General features: G+C 35.6%; 2 protein-coding genes across 2 annotated transcripts; both read right to left on the bottom strand.

Annotated features, from left to right (window-relative positions):
- Positions 1–5775: 5775 nt before the first annotated feature.
- LOC113743585 (uncharacterized) lies at positions 5776–10470 on the bottom strand. The gene is made up of 2 exons (XM_027271635.2): positions 9685–10470; positions 5776–6219 (listed from the first exon to the last, which is right to left on the bottom strand). Exons 1-2 carry the CDS (start codon positions 9964–9966, stop codon positions 6049–6051), a joined length of 453 nt encoding a protein of 150 aa, XP_027127436.1. The 5' UTR covers positions 9967–10470; the 3' UTR covers positions 5776–6048.
- A 3061-nt stretch (positions 10471–13531) lies between these two features.
- Positions 13532–15145, bottom strand: LOC113687564 (F-box/kelch-repeat protein At1g16250-like). The gene has a single exon (XM_027205148.2). It carries the CDS (start codon positions 15090–15092, stop codon positions 13992–13994), a length of 1101 nt encoding a protein of 366 aa, XP_027060949.1. The 5' UTR covers positions 15093–15145; the 3' UTR covers positions 13532–13991.
- Between the last annotated feature and the right edge of the window lie 981 nt (positions 15146–16126).

Consider the following 16126-nt stretch of genomic DNA (forward strand, 5'->3'; position numbering starts at 1 on the left):
ATTTCACAGCAAAATTGTACTCCTGGCCCTTTGCTTGGCAACCTTATCAATTCTTTTTCCGAATCCCAATATCAGATAGCACCTCTTTACTCTTCTTCCTCTAGGACCCTACCCCAAAACAAAGGCAAATCCCCCCAAATCCTGTCATTCCAAACAATGCCATGCCCCCTCAGTATCCCTAGACACTCGTGTAAACGGTCTTATATTTATTTTCACTAACCCCAAAACCATTGAACTACATAGATAAGGACAATTTTACCATCTCCTAAATTCAAGCTCTCCAATTTTGTCTAGCATTGCCAAATGGGTTGCTGTTTGAGCACTCAAAAAAAACCGTCCAAAGATGGTGACAAATGTGGCGGAGCTTCCCCACCGAAGCCACTGCGGTCACCGCCCCGGGCGGAAGAAGAAACTGTGAAAGAAGTCCTTGTCCTCTCTGAAACTCCCATTCCAAAACCTTCTGTCCCAGACGTAGTAGACAAGAAAAATGACCGTTGTAAACCGCCGGAAAATCAAGAACTGGAGATTCAAATTCAATCAACTGCTGAGATTAAACCAGCCAAAGAGTCGACGGTTGTGATTAAGCCAGCTGAAGATATTATCTCTGAAGCGTCTGAGCAGTCGGAGCTGTGTAGTTTCACTGGGAGTTTCTCCACCACGACAACTGCTACAGCAATGGACAAGAGGGACGATGGAGAAGAAGTCAACCAGAAGTCTCCAGTCAGGGTTCGCCGGAAAAGGACAAATGCCGGAGATATAGCTGGAGCTAGGGAGAGGAGTGTCAGATCGCCGGCCAGACGACCTCTGCCGTCTCCGGAGAAGAAGCCTGTTGTATCGTCTAGGCCGGCGCAGGGAAGGGCGATGGCTTCTCATCGCAGGAATGTGGGTGGTGGAATGGGGCCACCGAATGGTCTCCGGCGAGACGCCGGTGAAGGTTCAGCTCGACGTTCGAGGTCTCCGGTAACACGTGGCCAAGTGGGTCCTCGTCAGAATGTGAGGTACCGGAGTCCGGGGTTGAGTGAAAATGGTCTGGCTGGTGGCCGGTCGCCGGCGAGGGCTTTAGATAAAGTCGTTAAAGTGGAGAAGAGCAGCGACGATGTCGTATTGCCAGAGAACAACAACACTGAGAGACGTAACGACGACGTTTCAGGGGAGGCTGGCGAGTCCCTGGAGAATCCGCTTGTTTCTTTAGAATGTTTCATCTTTCTATAGCTATTAAGCATTATGAAGTTCCATGAAACGCAGTCGTTTAAGCTGCTAAAGATTTTATACTCTGTCGTTTCAGTGCTTTTTCTATTTGTCATTCCATGCCATGGCAAAGTCGATTTTTGTAAATATATTATCTTATTGAGGAGCATAGGATGTCATAATTTTGGAAAATAGACATGAAAATTCACCCCAAAACTGAAAATTCCTGATATTGATTTTTTTTTTTCAAATTGAGGTCCAAAAGTCAATAGCGTACATTTAGATGAGGTGATGTACCTACTCCTAGTTCCTCGGTGAGATGTCTGATAGGACAAGGGTTGGAAATGACTTCTTGTTTTGCCCCCTATTGTGGTGGAAGATTGACTAACGAAAAGGTCATTGCTTTGCTTTATGGGCTTTCATGCCAATGTGAGGGTAGGCTGCATTTGCCTCAAATTTTGCTCATTACAAATTGAAATTACCAGCTCTTTTCAAGTAATAATTTGTTCTTGAAGAGGCAAAGGTTTAAAAACTCATGTTCCACTTCATTTGATTCGAGAAGGATTTAACAAGTTAAAGTGAAATCCCGCTCAATTTCTCTTGATTGAAATCTCCAAAGAATCCCTCTTTATTGATGTTTGAGATGTACAAGAAAGTGAACAAAAAGATCATATTCATTTGTTGATATTGGAGATGCACATGAAAATCCACCAAAGATGTGAAAATTCTTTTTTGTTGTGGCTGGTTTGGTATTTGAGGACCAGACTCAAAAGAAAATGATCCCTAATATCCCTAATCAGTAATCCTAATTCCCTATTGGGATGTGTGATAGGACAATAGCTTGGGGAGAAACCTCTTGTGTTCCCTATTTGGGATGACAATACAGTGGTAGGAGGTGAGAGCACAACGTTCCTTTTTTTTTTTTTGGCTTGAATGCCAAATTGCCATGTGAAGGTGGGTTGCATTTGCCTCACTTTATTCATCACAATTGAAAATACAAGGTGTTAAGGGGGAAAAAAAAAGAAGAGGTCTTCAAAAATTCCAATTTATTCTTGAAGAGGCAAAGACAAAAAAAAAAAAAAAGTCTAATTCAACTTCATTTGAGTCAAGAATGTGGTAAAAAGTACAAGTAAAACCCTCATCCTTTCCTTTAGGTGTCTTTTGATTAGAGCTGCAAACGAATCGAGTCGCTCGCGAGCGGCTCGAATCAAGCTCGAACTCGAACTCAAATTATTAAGCTCGTTAGCTCGCGAGCCTCGAGTATATATATATATATATATATTTTTTATTTTTTTATTTTAAGTATATATATATTTTATTTTAAGTATATATATATTTTTTATATTTTTTAATTTTAATAATAAAATTATATATATATTCTTAATATTTTATTATTTATTAAGAAAAAAAATATTATTTTATTTATTTTTTAAAAAATAAAATAATTATTTTTTTTTTCGAGTTCGAGCTCGAGTTTGAAATTGTCAGCTCGTCGAGCTCGAGTTCGAGTTCAATGAAATTATGTCGAGACTCGACTCGATTAGGCCAAAATTCGACTCGACTCGACTCGTTTACTGCCCTATTTTTGATAAAGGTATCCAAATAATGGTATTTGTCATGCAAATAGCACAATTCTGGCCTTCAATGTAGAAGAAAGGGTTTGGGAATTATTACTACACATGAAATCATGGCATTGTTAAAATAGATACAACGTTTTAAGAAATTGGAATCTTTCATTAGTTTACATTCAAGGCATTAAGAAATCCAAGAATTACTAATAGGTAATTGTATCATGCTAGTAGCTTTAATTTTCTTTTTCGGGTTACATTTCATTATCTTGCTTTTTTTTTTTTTCCTGCATAATGTAGAAACACACGAGGCAACAGAAGCCAAATGTTTTTCTAGACCCCAGCTTTGTTGTCTCTTAATAGCATCCACTGAACCTGAACAGTTTTTTTTAATTATTATTTATGCACATGAATAGCTATTTAGTACTACCTTTCACAAATGTTTTTGAGGGGACCCTTTCTTTCTTTTTTTTTTTTTTGATAAACAGGGCATTTCTTTATTCTCCTTAAGGTTGTAATTATGTATCAAATTCTAGACTTATGCATCGATAATTGATAATTTCTGTGTTGTGGCCTCATTTGGATTTTGATTTTTCACAGAAAAATTTTTATATTTTCCGTGAATACATTTTTCAATCACTTTTTTATCTTACATACACTAAATCGCTACAGTATATTTTTCTATAAAAAACTACAAAAACATAGCAATCCAGACGGCCATGATTTAGATTAAAAAGGCCTATTCCACTGAATTTGAACCATTCATGTTGAGTTAAGCAGTTGATTGATCTCTCATTGAACCAGGAAACAGCTGTTGGTATAGTTCTATTTCGGTTCTTAATGTGCATTGATAAATGGTTGTTGGTTGTCACCTAGTTATCATAATAATTGTCTTGCAAACATTTGCTGGCGCTTAATGCCATAATGAAAAAAATAACATGTTTTGTTTAATTCTTGGTTAGGACTTAGGAGGTAACATTTAAGTGATTTATAATTTTCTTCTCCTTCTTCTTTTTTTAATTTGGCAGATAATCAGAAATTTCGTCTAATATTAGTAATTGTGAGATGGTATTCTCACTTTCTCCTTCCCCCTATTCTTCTAAAAAATGAAAAAAAAAAAAAAAAACAGTTGTTCAAGTTAGGCTCAACTAAATCAAATTCTCTTCTTTCTTCTAAAGAAAATCAGAAGCTTCGTTCAATATTAGATACTGTAGATAGAGTGTCCTTTTCCCTTCCGAAAAAGGAAAAGGACAATACAAGAAAAGCAAAAATGTTCAAACCTTACTACCTACAAAAATGTAATACACAAAAGTTCATTTTATCTCAAAGCATTCAACTTTTAAATCTTGTGACACAAGAAATATGTTTGATTTTGTATTATCTATACTAAAATTAATCAATGAAATTACACAAATATAGCACTATGTACCTCAAGATGAACAAGCTTGTACAACAAACCATGCGCCATAGTTTCATTTTTCCTAGGTTTCCTAGTCATAGTATTCCCCTCATCTAGAGTTTTCCGGTGGGATTTTTTTTTTTTTTGGCAGAATTTTCTATTTTGTTGTTAGATCTGAGGTTTTTCTCAAGTTTGATTGTCAGATATGGAATTTCTTAGGTCTATCTCAACATTAATATCAGATCTTGAAAGCAATTAATCGAAATATTTCACAATCAAGGCACGCAAGATATTGGGGTTACAAATGTTTTATCTATTACACACTAATTTTTAAGTAGTATTGAAGCTCTACAATGTTTTTTTTTTATCAATTCTCTACATTTATAATATCTGTTTTCTGTTCTTTGAATCTACTGTATCTGCGTACGCGTTATAATTTTTGTCATTAGTGGAGATTTAATGAAAGTATAATAATTTATCTCAAAAAAAAAAGTGCGCCAAGTTCATTCAAACAACTCATACAATTATACACCTCTGTACTTCTTCTGCATCATTCAAAGGATAAGCCCAGAAACATGAGAAATCCAAAGATGGTTGGACTAACTTGGATTCTTTCCTTCTTATCCAATATATGTTAGCCAGTGCAGCAGCATTCATGAAACTGGGGCAGTGCCAATGCTGGGCGTCATGCTGGATGCTATGTTATATTTTGGTGTGCACAAGGGTACAAAGTTAAAGCAATAATTGTTTCCATATTTACTCAGTTTCAAAAATGAAGTTTGGTTGCATTCTGCACAAAAATAAGCCATTCTGCACAAAAATCAAGGCACGCAAGATATCGGGGTTACAAATGTTTTATCTATTACACACTAATTTTTAAGTACTATTGGAGCTCTACAATGTTATTTTTATCAATTCTCTACATTTATAATATCTGTTTTCTGTTCTTTGAATCTATTGTACCTGCGTACGCGATATAACAAAAAAAAAAAGTGCGCCAACTTCTTTCAAACAACTCATATAATTATACACCTTGTACTTCTTCTGCATCATTCAAAGGATAAGCCCAGAAACATGAGAAATCCATAAATCCAAAGATGGTTGGACAGACTTGGATTCTTTCCTTCTTATCCAATATGTTAGCCAGTGCAGCAGCATTCATGAAAATGGGGCAGTGCTAATGCTGGATGTTATGTTATATTTTGGTGTGCACAAGGGTACAAAGTTAAAGCAATAATTGTTTCCATATTTGTTCAATTTCAAAAATGAAGTTTTGTTGGATCCCGCACAAAAATAAGCCATCTATGCTGATTTTGGCCCTGTGCACTGCATACGTAGTTAGATACCTACCCATTTTTGTGAACGCTCGTACTATAGTTTGACTTTGGGAAATTTGAAGTCAGATTGAGATACAATAGGTTCCACTTATTTCCTATTGGACTTACATGTGTTCGTTTTTATTTAGTTGCATAGCTAATAACTAGAATGTCCGGAGTCTGGACAGCTTAAAATATTGTATCCTACTTACCATCTACTAGTTTCTGTTTCCCTCCTTCCAAGATTTTCAACGAATGTTGTACCTGAAATTTGAACCAATAAAGCGACAGCGAAAACAAAAAATGCAAGAGCAAATAACCATGATCTTCCATGAGATAGAAACAGAGCCCAACAAACTAAAAAAACCTTTTAGGGCAGAACCTGTTTGGAAAAACTAGCGTGCACTGTACATGTAAAATGATACAAGCACACAAATTGCGAAGAGTTCAATTTTTTTTTTTTTTGGATTAAAGTTGATTTACATGTCTACAGATTCTGCAAAGGCTTGAGTTTGTTGAAGAGCACAAAAATCCGTGAACAATCTTGTGTTCTTTCTTGAGCTTTGCTTTCTTCTATTTACTGATTGATACGGCTATGCATTGAAGTGTTTGAGGGAAGCAGATTATGTTGATGGAGGGGCCGTGCGACGCCCTCCATGGGACATGGTGCTGGAGCTGGATGAGCAATGAAGGTTGGGATTTCTTCTCCAGGCATCAGCACTGATACCCCTCTAGCATAAACACTCATCTGTAAATGTAAATAGAGTAAATTAGAGAGCTGCTCTGTGGACAAATCTGAAGACTGAAATAATAAAGTTGAATGATTCAAGTAAAAGAACAGATATAAACAGGAAAAATTCCTTCTTTCCCTATAGGCAAAATCCTAGTGCAGACTAATGGCCAGAAAACACTTAGGATGCAACCTTATCCGTCTGATGCACTGTGGATTGCGCTAACTTACTTATGGGAGGAGTTTTTTGGGATGTACCATGTATTGAGAGACAATTATCATCTCCTTCCATGCACTCCCTACCAAAGAAAAGAAAAGAATATCCTGTTGTTTGTAATTCTCTATGTACGTGTGTGCGCTGTTGTGAGGGCAAGGTACTATACATGCAAAAACAGAGAAAATGAGTAGGAAATAAAAAGACAGAAGTAGAGTTCAAGGAACGCAGATGCTGCGGAAGACATCTTAACTTTTAATTAATCCATTAAAATTTTGGATAAGCAAGTTGTGTTTAAATGGCTACAACAAATTCAGCGCTACTACAAGCAAGGTGTGTCCAAATGGTAAGAGGTGAAAGGTATGGAGACTGGAAAAGGACTATGAAACATATGGAAGAAGAAGTTGCAAAAGGAGCAAGAGCAAGGATTAGGTACCACTTGAGGATAACAAAAAATGTTAGCTTTACTTGATGATCAACTCAATCACATCATAAGGGGTGCTTGGGAACATCAAAATTGCTTACACAGGGCAAAGTGTCATAGCAGATGGTGACACAATTCCAGTCTCTAACAACCATCCCCAAGTGGAGGTCTTGGCTATTGTTGATAGCAAATATACAAGCAGGAGACTCTTTTGTTGTGTTTCCAGATAATTTTAGACCTTGTAATTTATAAAACCTAACTACCATACTGGTTCTAGTGACAAATTTAGACAATGTCACATGCTTGTGACAAGTAGAGGACCTACATATCCCAAACAACCATGGAAAAAAAAAGACAGCACTATACAATGTCCTCTACCAACTGTATTACAAGAGAAAATCCTATATAGGTAGCTTCACAGATCGCTGAATATTGAAATTAGTTAGCTACCACTTAAAAGTTGAAAAAGGAATTTGCATTAAATGCAGAAAACCAAACATTTTGCATCACAACAAATCCAGCAAACCTAAACTTCTGCATGATTGATATGAAAAGTGATGCTAAGCTTTTAATAATAACACTGGATTAATAAATTGAAGAAGTTGCCAACTTTAGTAGACATGATCTGTTTTGATTTGTAAAGGCAAATCAGATATTACTAAATAAATGCAGCACACAAACTAGCAGTATCCTTTTCCATTCCATTGATAGTTTGAGAAGTGGAAGTTGCTGATTCTAAGAACCAATAAATCAAGGTGGTTGTAACACTGCCCACTAAGAATTTTTTATAGGATATTTGATATGGTACTACAGAATAAAGTCCACACAAAATCCAAATTATCCCACTCCTCTTCCAAGGAGATCATGGAACGTTATGTCATTAGCTTAAGCTAAGATACGGTAGACCACAACTAGTGACAGACTATGCTCAGCACTGCAAACCACAGTTTTAACCACAATAAATAAAATAAGAGAAAAACCAAACCTTTTCTAGAGAAAAATGTCGGGTGATTAAATTAACCGGCAAGAACCAGTCTTTTTTGTAAAAAGAAATCACAAAGAAGTGATCTGCTGATGCTATGTCTTTACAAATCTAATGGGTCGAAAAGTAAATTCTATTCACAAAACAGTGCATAAATATAAATTCTCAAATTAAATATGTCTATGGTGGTTGAATCACATCTAAGTAGCATTAAACCAGGGACATACCAACATGGGAGTACATAAGAAGGCCTACTATTGAAATCTTTATAGAGCATGTAATATAGAATCACTGGGACCCTGATTGCAACATCCTTGTCTGTTGGTTGTTTTCACTTTAGAACAACAAATCACATCTTGTAAGAAAGTAATTTGTTCCAACTTTGGCTTTGCATCCTGTAAAGCCTATAATTACTCAAGAAAAGGTGTCACCTCCAAGTTGGGAATCAGCTATAGAAGTTCATCTAAATTACATTATCATCCCTTCTGGTCTAGCGCAAATGCAGTTATCTAAGGCCTAAGGCCCAAGACAAAGCATTCTGGGGAAGGAGAATAAAAGGTCATATGATTTAGTGAGACAACTTTTTGAAACAAGAAGAGCTAAAGGGGTAAAGAAAAGCAAGAAACAGAGAAAAGAAAGCATAAAGAAAAATGCACTTCTAATTTGAGTATGCATGAAATCATGATCTACCAAATTGATGGTCAGTTATAATACAAATTTATCAGTATCACCAAAATCCTAGGCTGTTAAGCCATAGCATCCAAGCCGGAATGGGCTAAAAATATTTTACTGAAGATGTCACATATACAAGATACCAGAGCTACATCCGACACCAACCAAAACAAAACGCCACTTTAATCAATATTCGGCATATTTCATTGAAAACCAATGCGAAAGATCGAATCATAATCAGCACAGTGTCTACTAAAGCAATCATGATTAAGATCATATAAGTCAAATGGCATTTGAAGTTAGCTATAATTAGACTAAGAGAAAGCAATTAACTGCTGAACAAAGTCAGTTTGTACTGCTCATGGAATTTTAACAAGACTTGTATAAAATTCTTTTTTTGGGGTCAACAATGAAAATTCATAATAGATTTTCTTTTTTTTTTTGTTAACATCACCGGTTATATTGCTCAATGAAGAAAAAAATTCTATACATGTACAAGGTGAATCAAAGTTCAATTAATTTCTTTAATATTAAATAAAATCTATACTATTCAAGTAGATAATTCACTGATCACTCATAAAAGGGAAAAATATATATTGACATCAATTTGAAAAGCAAACCACTATAGAGAAACCATTTACAACCACCAAAATATGGACTTTCTCATACCATAAAAAATTATTATCTATTTTGACATATTTATTTCATAACAATTTGCATTATTCCCATTAAATGCTCTAAGGTACGACAAATCTTCTCTTCCCCACCCCCTCTCTCTCTCACACACACTTAGACAGACAAAATCAGACATATTTTTTTTAGACATTATACACAGGACCCATCCTTAACCAACAACAGAATTACTAACAATTTGTGGAAATCAATCTATCAAGCCTTACTCCAAAACAACAATAATCACAGTCAAAAAGCATAAGTATTAGCTATAATTACAGCCAGAAAGAAAAATTTATCATCACAAAGTTAGTAACCCCACTCATTACACCTCAAACACCATGAAAAAAATACACTAACCACTAAAGGCCATACTACCATTTTCCAACTAAAAAATGATTAACAAAATTAATCCACTAATCTTTTCCTTAATCCTGGAATAAAAACTACGAACCAAAAAGCATATGCATAGAATTAGATAAACTTTATTAGCAAGATTTTTTTTTTAAAAAAGCTTACTTTTGGAGATGGGTAGTCGAGCTTTCCATGAACCCTCGACTGTGCCTCGAGATCTGACCGGTTCTGGCCACCGGCGGCAGACGATCTTTGCCGGAGAAACCTCTCGAAAATGGCCATGATAAGAAACATGGATATCAAAATAGCTGTAGCAACGAAACCAAAAGAAACCGCATTAACAGAATTATCAAAACTCCTCCAAGGATCATCTCTTTCCACCCCACCACCACTGCTCACTGCGGGAGCTATACTTGGTGGTGGTGCTGCAGCTGATAATATTCCCATTATCAAAAAAGGTTGAAGAAACCCAAAAAAAGGCAAGAAAAATGGGATCTTTTTCTCATGGTGCTGATGTTATGCTAGCTTAGTGGGGTTTTCAGCATGTTTAGTGAAAAGGGATGGTTTTTCTTGGGTTTTTTCAGGGAACAAAGGCAAGAAAAAATGGCAGAAAATGGAGAGAAGTCAAGAAACAGAGAAAGACCCAGTGGTTGTTTTGTTGAAACAGAGACAAGGTTGGTGTTGGCTGATGAAAATGGACAACTTTTTTCAGTTCTCGAAGTGGGAGGGAGTGAGGTGATCAGGTCAGGGGAAACTTTCAAGGTTATACCCCAATAAGAAAATGTCAGAGAGCAGAGAATGGTCAGAGAAGGAGAGAGAGTGCTTTGGGATGGGGTAAGAGATTTCAGAAATTTGCAGGAGTTTCTTGGTTTCCGTTTAGAGTTGAGTTATTTTATGGCTAGTTTCCTCTTGATTTCTGGGGATTTGGCTCTAATGTTTGGGGCCCTTAGGGGATGAGAGTTGATTACATTAGATTACTAATAGGATTAGATTTGTTTGTTCTCTTCTTTTTTGTTTAATTTTAAGAGGATTATGGATAGCAACCTAAATAATATTGCAAATATATTATTTGAGATACTATAGAGTATGTTGTTGGAGCTTAGATACTGTGATGATAATTCTATGTGGCCAATGAGAGCTAGTTTAAGAGTCAAATTTCTATGGGTTAGCAATAATCCCATGTTAAAGTTAGATAACTCGTGATTTAACAGTGGTGACTTTTCTTGCCTTGAATTTACTCTCCCATTCGGCATAAAAAGCTTTAAATATATTAAATAAAATTAAAAACATATGTTAGAAACAAGAAAAAAAAAAAGATAGAAGAACCCATCATTATCCTGTCAAATGCATTCCAAACATGTTAGAAAAAGCTAGATCTATTTTGTGTTTAATTTAAAGATACATTTTGATCACTCAATGAAAATTGTTCATGATCTTTATGAAATTAGGGACAACTTCTTGTGTTCTTAATATGATTAAGATTTGTGAAAATATTATTGTAATACTAATGGTGTACATAAGGCTTTGTTTGGATTGCTTGTTTCCGTCGGAAAATATTGTCGTTTTCCGTGATCACATTTCTCTATCACCTTTTTTTCTCACATATATCAAATCGCTACAGTAATTTTTTCATGAAAAATGACGAAAAAATGCAATCCAAACACAACCATATAAGTTTTTTTTTTAAAAAAAAACTTCAACTGAACACATAGAAGTTTTTCTTCTTTTCTTTAATTAATGATGGCATAAGACATTAGTCATGAGAATGTCAACTAGCTCTCATAAATGGGGAGTTAATTTTCAAACTATTTTTTGTATAACTTTAATATCATCAACATTTCCTCTAATTATCTCACATCAGCAATTTAGATGGCAAGTTTTTGAAATTTTTGTAAAAAAGATATTTCTACTCGAACAAATACAGTATATTTCTAAAGGTCGAAGCATTAATTAATAACTAAAAAGGGTTTTAAAAAAAAAGGCCTAATAATCTCTCCTCTCTTTTTTCTTTCTTATTTTTTTTGTTTATTTGTAGAAAAAATAAAATGTTTAAACAGTCGAGGCACGGGGTGAGTAAAAGATTGCAGCACCGGTGAACATTTGGGAGAAGATTTTGGACTTTAGGACCACTACCGCAACAGGAGACTGGACTCTGGAGAGGAGGCCCGTGCAGTTAATATAATAATACTACTAAGTACTAGGAGTAATACGTTTGGAGGTCTCACGTGGTTGGATTTTTCTTCTCTAATGCTTCTCTTTCTTTTCTCTCCTTTTCATGGTTTGACGACCTCTGAAATCCGTAGTCTGCACTCTGCACTGCCCGCTGGGTGGGCTGGGATGCCCTTTTGATCCTGATCACAGTCCCACGGCATTCTGACACCACTTGTCCTGATGCTTTGCAGCACACCAACGGTGGATAATTTAGATGGTTAGCCTCCTTAATTTGGCTGAATTAGTGCTCATGCATAGTGGTGTGCATTGCAATCATGTGAGAGTTGAATTGAATTGTTCATAAGTTTCGAGTTTTTCTTAATCGAACTCTCGAGTTTGAATTTAATACGTGACATTTGAAAGTTTACATTTATATTCAATTGAATTTAATTAAATTTGATTGAGTTCAATTAAACTAAATTAAATTGAGATTGAGTATGATATAATGATTTGATTTTTAAGAAGTCAATAAGCATGAACTCGAGTTCAAATATTTTAACTTGAGTACCATTCGAGAATTGAACCCTACTTATAAATAATGCTACATACTAGAATAGTGCGTTACTCTGAATCGACACGATTTGATTATATCCTTGCTTGTAGTGTATGCTACCTGTGATCCATAATCACTCGGCTAAAGTGATTAAAAAGTTTAACTCAACTTTTACCTTCCAATTTTTATGTGGAATGAGTGGTACATTGGTATGAACTGTAAATGTTCATTCTTTACTTGATTGGTCAGATTATGTTGATTAAGGTCACATTTTCCCTACAGGCAGATAACACCAACCAAAAAAAAAGAGCGTTTCTCTGGAATATGTCAAGATTCTGAATTAGCTTTGTTTTGAAACAGATAGAATAGTTGAATTTTGTTTTTTACTGCTTTTTTTTTTTTTGGTTCAATTGGACAAGTTTGTATGCATGGCGTTTATATCAAGAGAATTTGAAGAACATTATTACCATTCAAATTTTTGTAAAATTTTCCTGAAAAAAATAGCCATTCAAAATTGGTTATTTTTGGTTCAACATGACTAATAAATACGAGTTTCGTTATTCTCTATGCTCTAAAAATACACAATAAGCACAGCAAAAGGAGGGATACATCTGCTTATCAACAAACTTATTGGCTCAGATAAATACCACAAGAAAATCCAAAAAAATAATTTAGGAGGCTTGTCTTGTCTTTAGAAGTCATCCAAGCGATTTGTCACGGTCTACAGTTCTATTTTCCACTGTCTGAAAGCGATTTAAGCTCCTATCTTTTCAGGAGGAGGGAAAAAAACAAAAAAGAAAGCGATTTAAGCGAATCATGATTTTTTACGTATTGTATGGAGATTGGAGGCATATTCCACTAGAATAGACCATTTCTGAAGAAAATCATATGTGAAAAATATAAGATTTTTTTTTTTCTGCTAGACATACAGATCGATAAACTGTCAAACAAGGGAGGAGACAAGTAAACGTATTCATGTATCGTGTTCTTCGCTGTGCAACGATGTAATTCACGCACAGATGCTATGCGTCTTGGTCTCATTCGAGCCAAGATGGATTTAGTAACCCTCATTTGATTATCAAGAAAGGGATGGATGCACAGAAGCAAGGTGGAGCAGTTTCTACGCAAAAAAAAAAAAAAGAAAGAACAGAAGAAGAAGAAGAAGAAGAAGAGGAATTGTAGCAGTCGATGGTGTTCATTATTCCATTGGGCCAACCGGCTTTCTGGTAGGGATGGTCCTGAAAGTTGATGATTAAGATTGGCCGAAAGAAAAAGATATAAAGCTCAGGTTATTGCATGCACATCGTATATAAGATTATGAGTGAAACTCATAAAAATTTGTTCTATAATTATTTTGTATTTAAAACAAGTTACATTCTGAAGAAATGAATATACATTTTATGAAATTGAAAAAAAAACTGGTAAAAATGGTTGGCATGACAATTATTTGTACCCCAAGTCCGAGCCAATTGGACCTATCTCGAGTCCCGAGAAAGCATTATTAGGGATTTTTTTTTTTATATTTAGCAACACATTTTTGATAAATTATCACTATAGTGTGTAACAACTTTTACTCATGTATAAACTTATAGCCACGTACCTATGCCAAGAAAACAAAATATTTTTTTTTTCCATTTAGGATTTCTTGTAAAACTTATTGCCATTATCCTTGTACATGTTCCAAGTACTCCAATGTTTCATGTCTTGCTCTATAAAACAATGTAAAATTTTCCTCCAATTCCATCATAACTGCTCATGAAACTGATCATCAGTGGTCTTGTTTTAGGACACAGGAGTGGCAACAAAGCTCCTTCTCACCTTCTTCTTCAACTGGTTCAAAGCTTCTCCATCCATTTCCATTTACTGATGTATCAAAAACATGGACCTCAGTTCTAGTTCTTGAGTTTTCCCCTGGTACCTTATAGCCTGCCAAGAAATACAAATAAGTCCCTATTGGAGCCATGGTCAAAAACAGCCTTTGCAATGGTGACCAATCAGTTTCTGTACAAATTGGAGCAGACAAATTGTCCAAACTCGATCCACGAACAATAACCCACATATTCAATTTCCCATCATAAAATTCAAGATGACCTTTCCATGCATTCAAACAGTCACCCGAGCTAAAAAGCCTTTCATTGACTGCTACAATTTGATTTGGTGGGATGTCCAATTTCCACATCATTGCCTTGTAATCCCATTTCTCTAGTTGGCAATCAAAAACCTCAGCTGAACTTCTTTCCATGATATATGGTCCAGGGCTACCGTTGTCCCCTTTTTCAGCAAACCCTCCAACAATAAGGATTTTCTCTAGCCATGTTACACCTGCACATTTGTACCTCAACGTGCTCATGTCAGGCAAAGATTTCCATTCATCGAGGACCGGATCATAAAGCTCGGCTGATGAAATCCCTTTAGCACTGCCAATCGTTGTCTGTCCTCCAGCGACAAAAATCTTGTTTTTGCAAACAGTGCATGCAAAATCAAACCTAGGCATGATCATTTGTGCACACTCCAGCCATAAGTCACGTCGAGCATCGTATTTGAGCACTGTTGGAAGGACTTTCATGTCGATTTCATCAGTAATATTGGAGAAATCACTGGTTGTTTCCTTGAGACAAAGCCGGCCTCCAATGATGTAGAGCATGTCTCCAATGGAAACCATTGAAAACCCTTTCAAAACCTGATTTTGCATTAGCCCTGGAATGGATGTGACCCTATGCCATGAGTTGTTGGAGGGGTTGTAACATTCTATCCAGTTAGAAATATTGGTAACTGAGGTTGGATCCTTTCCGCAAAATGAAGCATACACTCTATAATTGTTTAACAAATTTTGCTGGGATTCCCGGGAAAGTCTTGAAATCGATCCCATAATTGAAAACAAGAAATGGGAAGGAAATTAAAATAAATGCGGTAGAGCTGGAAAGGGATTGGGAAAGGGAGGAATTGATTTTGTAGAATGGATTGGGATTTATAGGATGAGGAACGGAGAATACTAAGGTTATTGAGGAAGTATAGTTTGGATTTATCGAAATGGAAGAATGTGATATATAGTTACTATCATCTAGGTTGGGCAGTTATGTTGTTCATTTCTATGTTTTTCTTGTTGCTGATAATGCCCTTTATTTTCTTTTGTTGTGAAGAAATGAAATTTAGGATCAAATTTGGCGAATCACAAGGCAAACATATAGTATGGTATTTTAGCGGACAATTGACAAGGGAATAAGCTGAACAGTGGCAGTTTTCTTTTCTCCATTCTTCTTGCACAAGAATCTTTAGATTTTCAAGTTAAAGACTAATCGTTTTGCTTGATTGCCTTTACAAAAGAAATAGGAAAAAGATGCAATCTTCATCTTTTTCGCATGCTAAAATGATGCAGTTATGAAGTAATGATCTGGTAGAAAGTTGGGATCCTTCTGACTGGAACATTTTACGGTGTTCCTAATGACGCAGGGGTCGGAAACTTCTATATGTCCTTGAATTATAATCCAGCCTCTAGATGTGGCCAAAGTACAAGAGAATATCATTCATCCGATCCACCTATTACAAAGCTCTTCTACTGAATCATAGTTTGATTATAACGTTGTATAATTTGATTATATTTGTGGTACTTTTTTTTGACCAATACTATGGTCTTCAAGAAGTGTATTTTAAACTAGTGTGTACCATTTTTACATATTAATGGAACAAATGCAGGTGCTTTTCAAATACTACAGTTGGGGTTGGAGGAAAGTACTATTTGAAATTCTTAATTTATTTCTGAAAAACTTAATTCAATTAGTATTTAGACACTACAAGTCAAGGCTCAGTCAAAGTTTTCCAAAGGGGCATTAAGCATATCTTAAAAAAAGGTTAGATATTTATGACGTCAAGGTTTTGATGCTTAATTAATGTTCTAGGCATCTA

Source organism: Coffea arabica, chromosome 5e (genome assembly GCF_036785885.1).
Source record: "Coffea arabica cultivar ET-39 chromosome 5e, Coffea Arabica ET-39 HiFi, whole genome shotgun sequence".
Classification (NCBI taxonomy): Eukaryota; Viridiplantae; Streptophyta; class Magnoliopsida; order Gentianales; family Rubiaceae; genus Coffea; species Coffea arabica.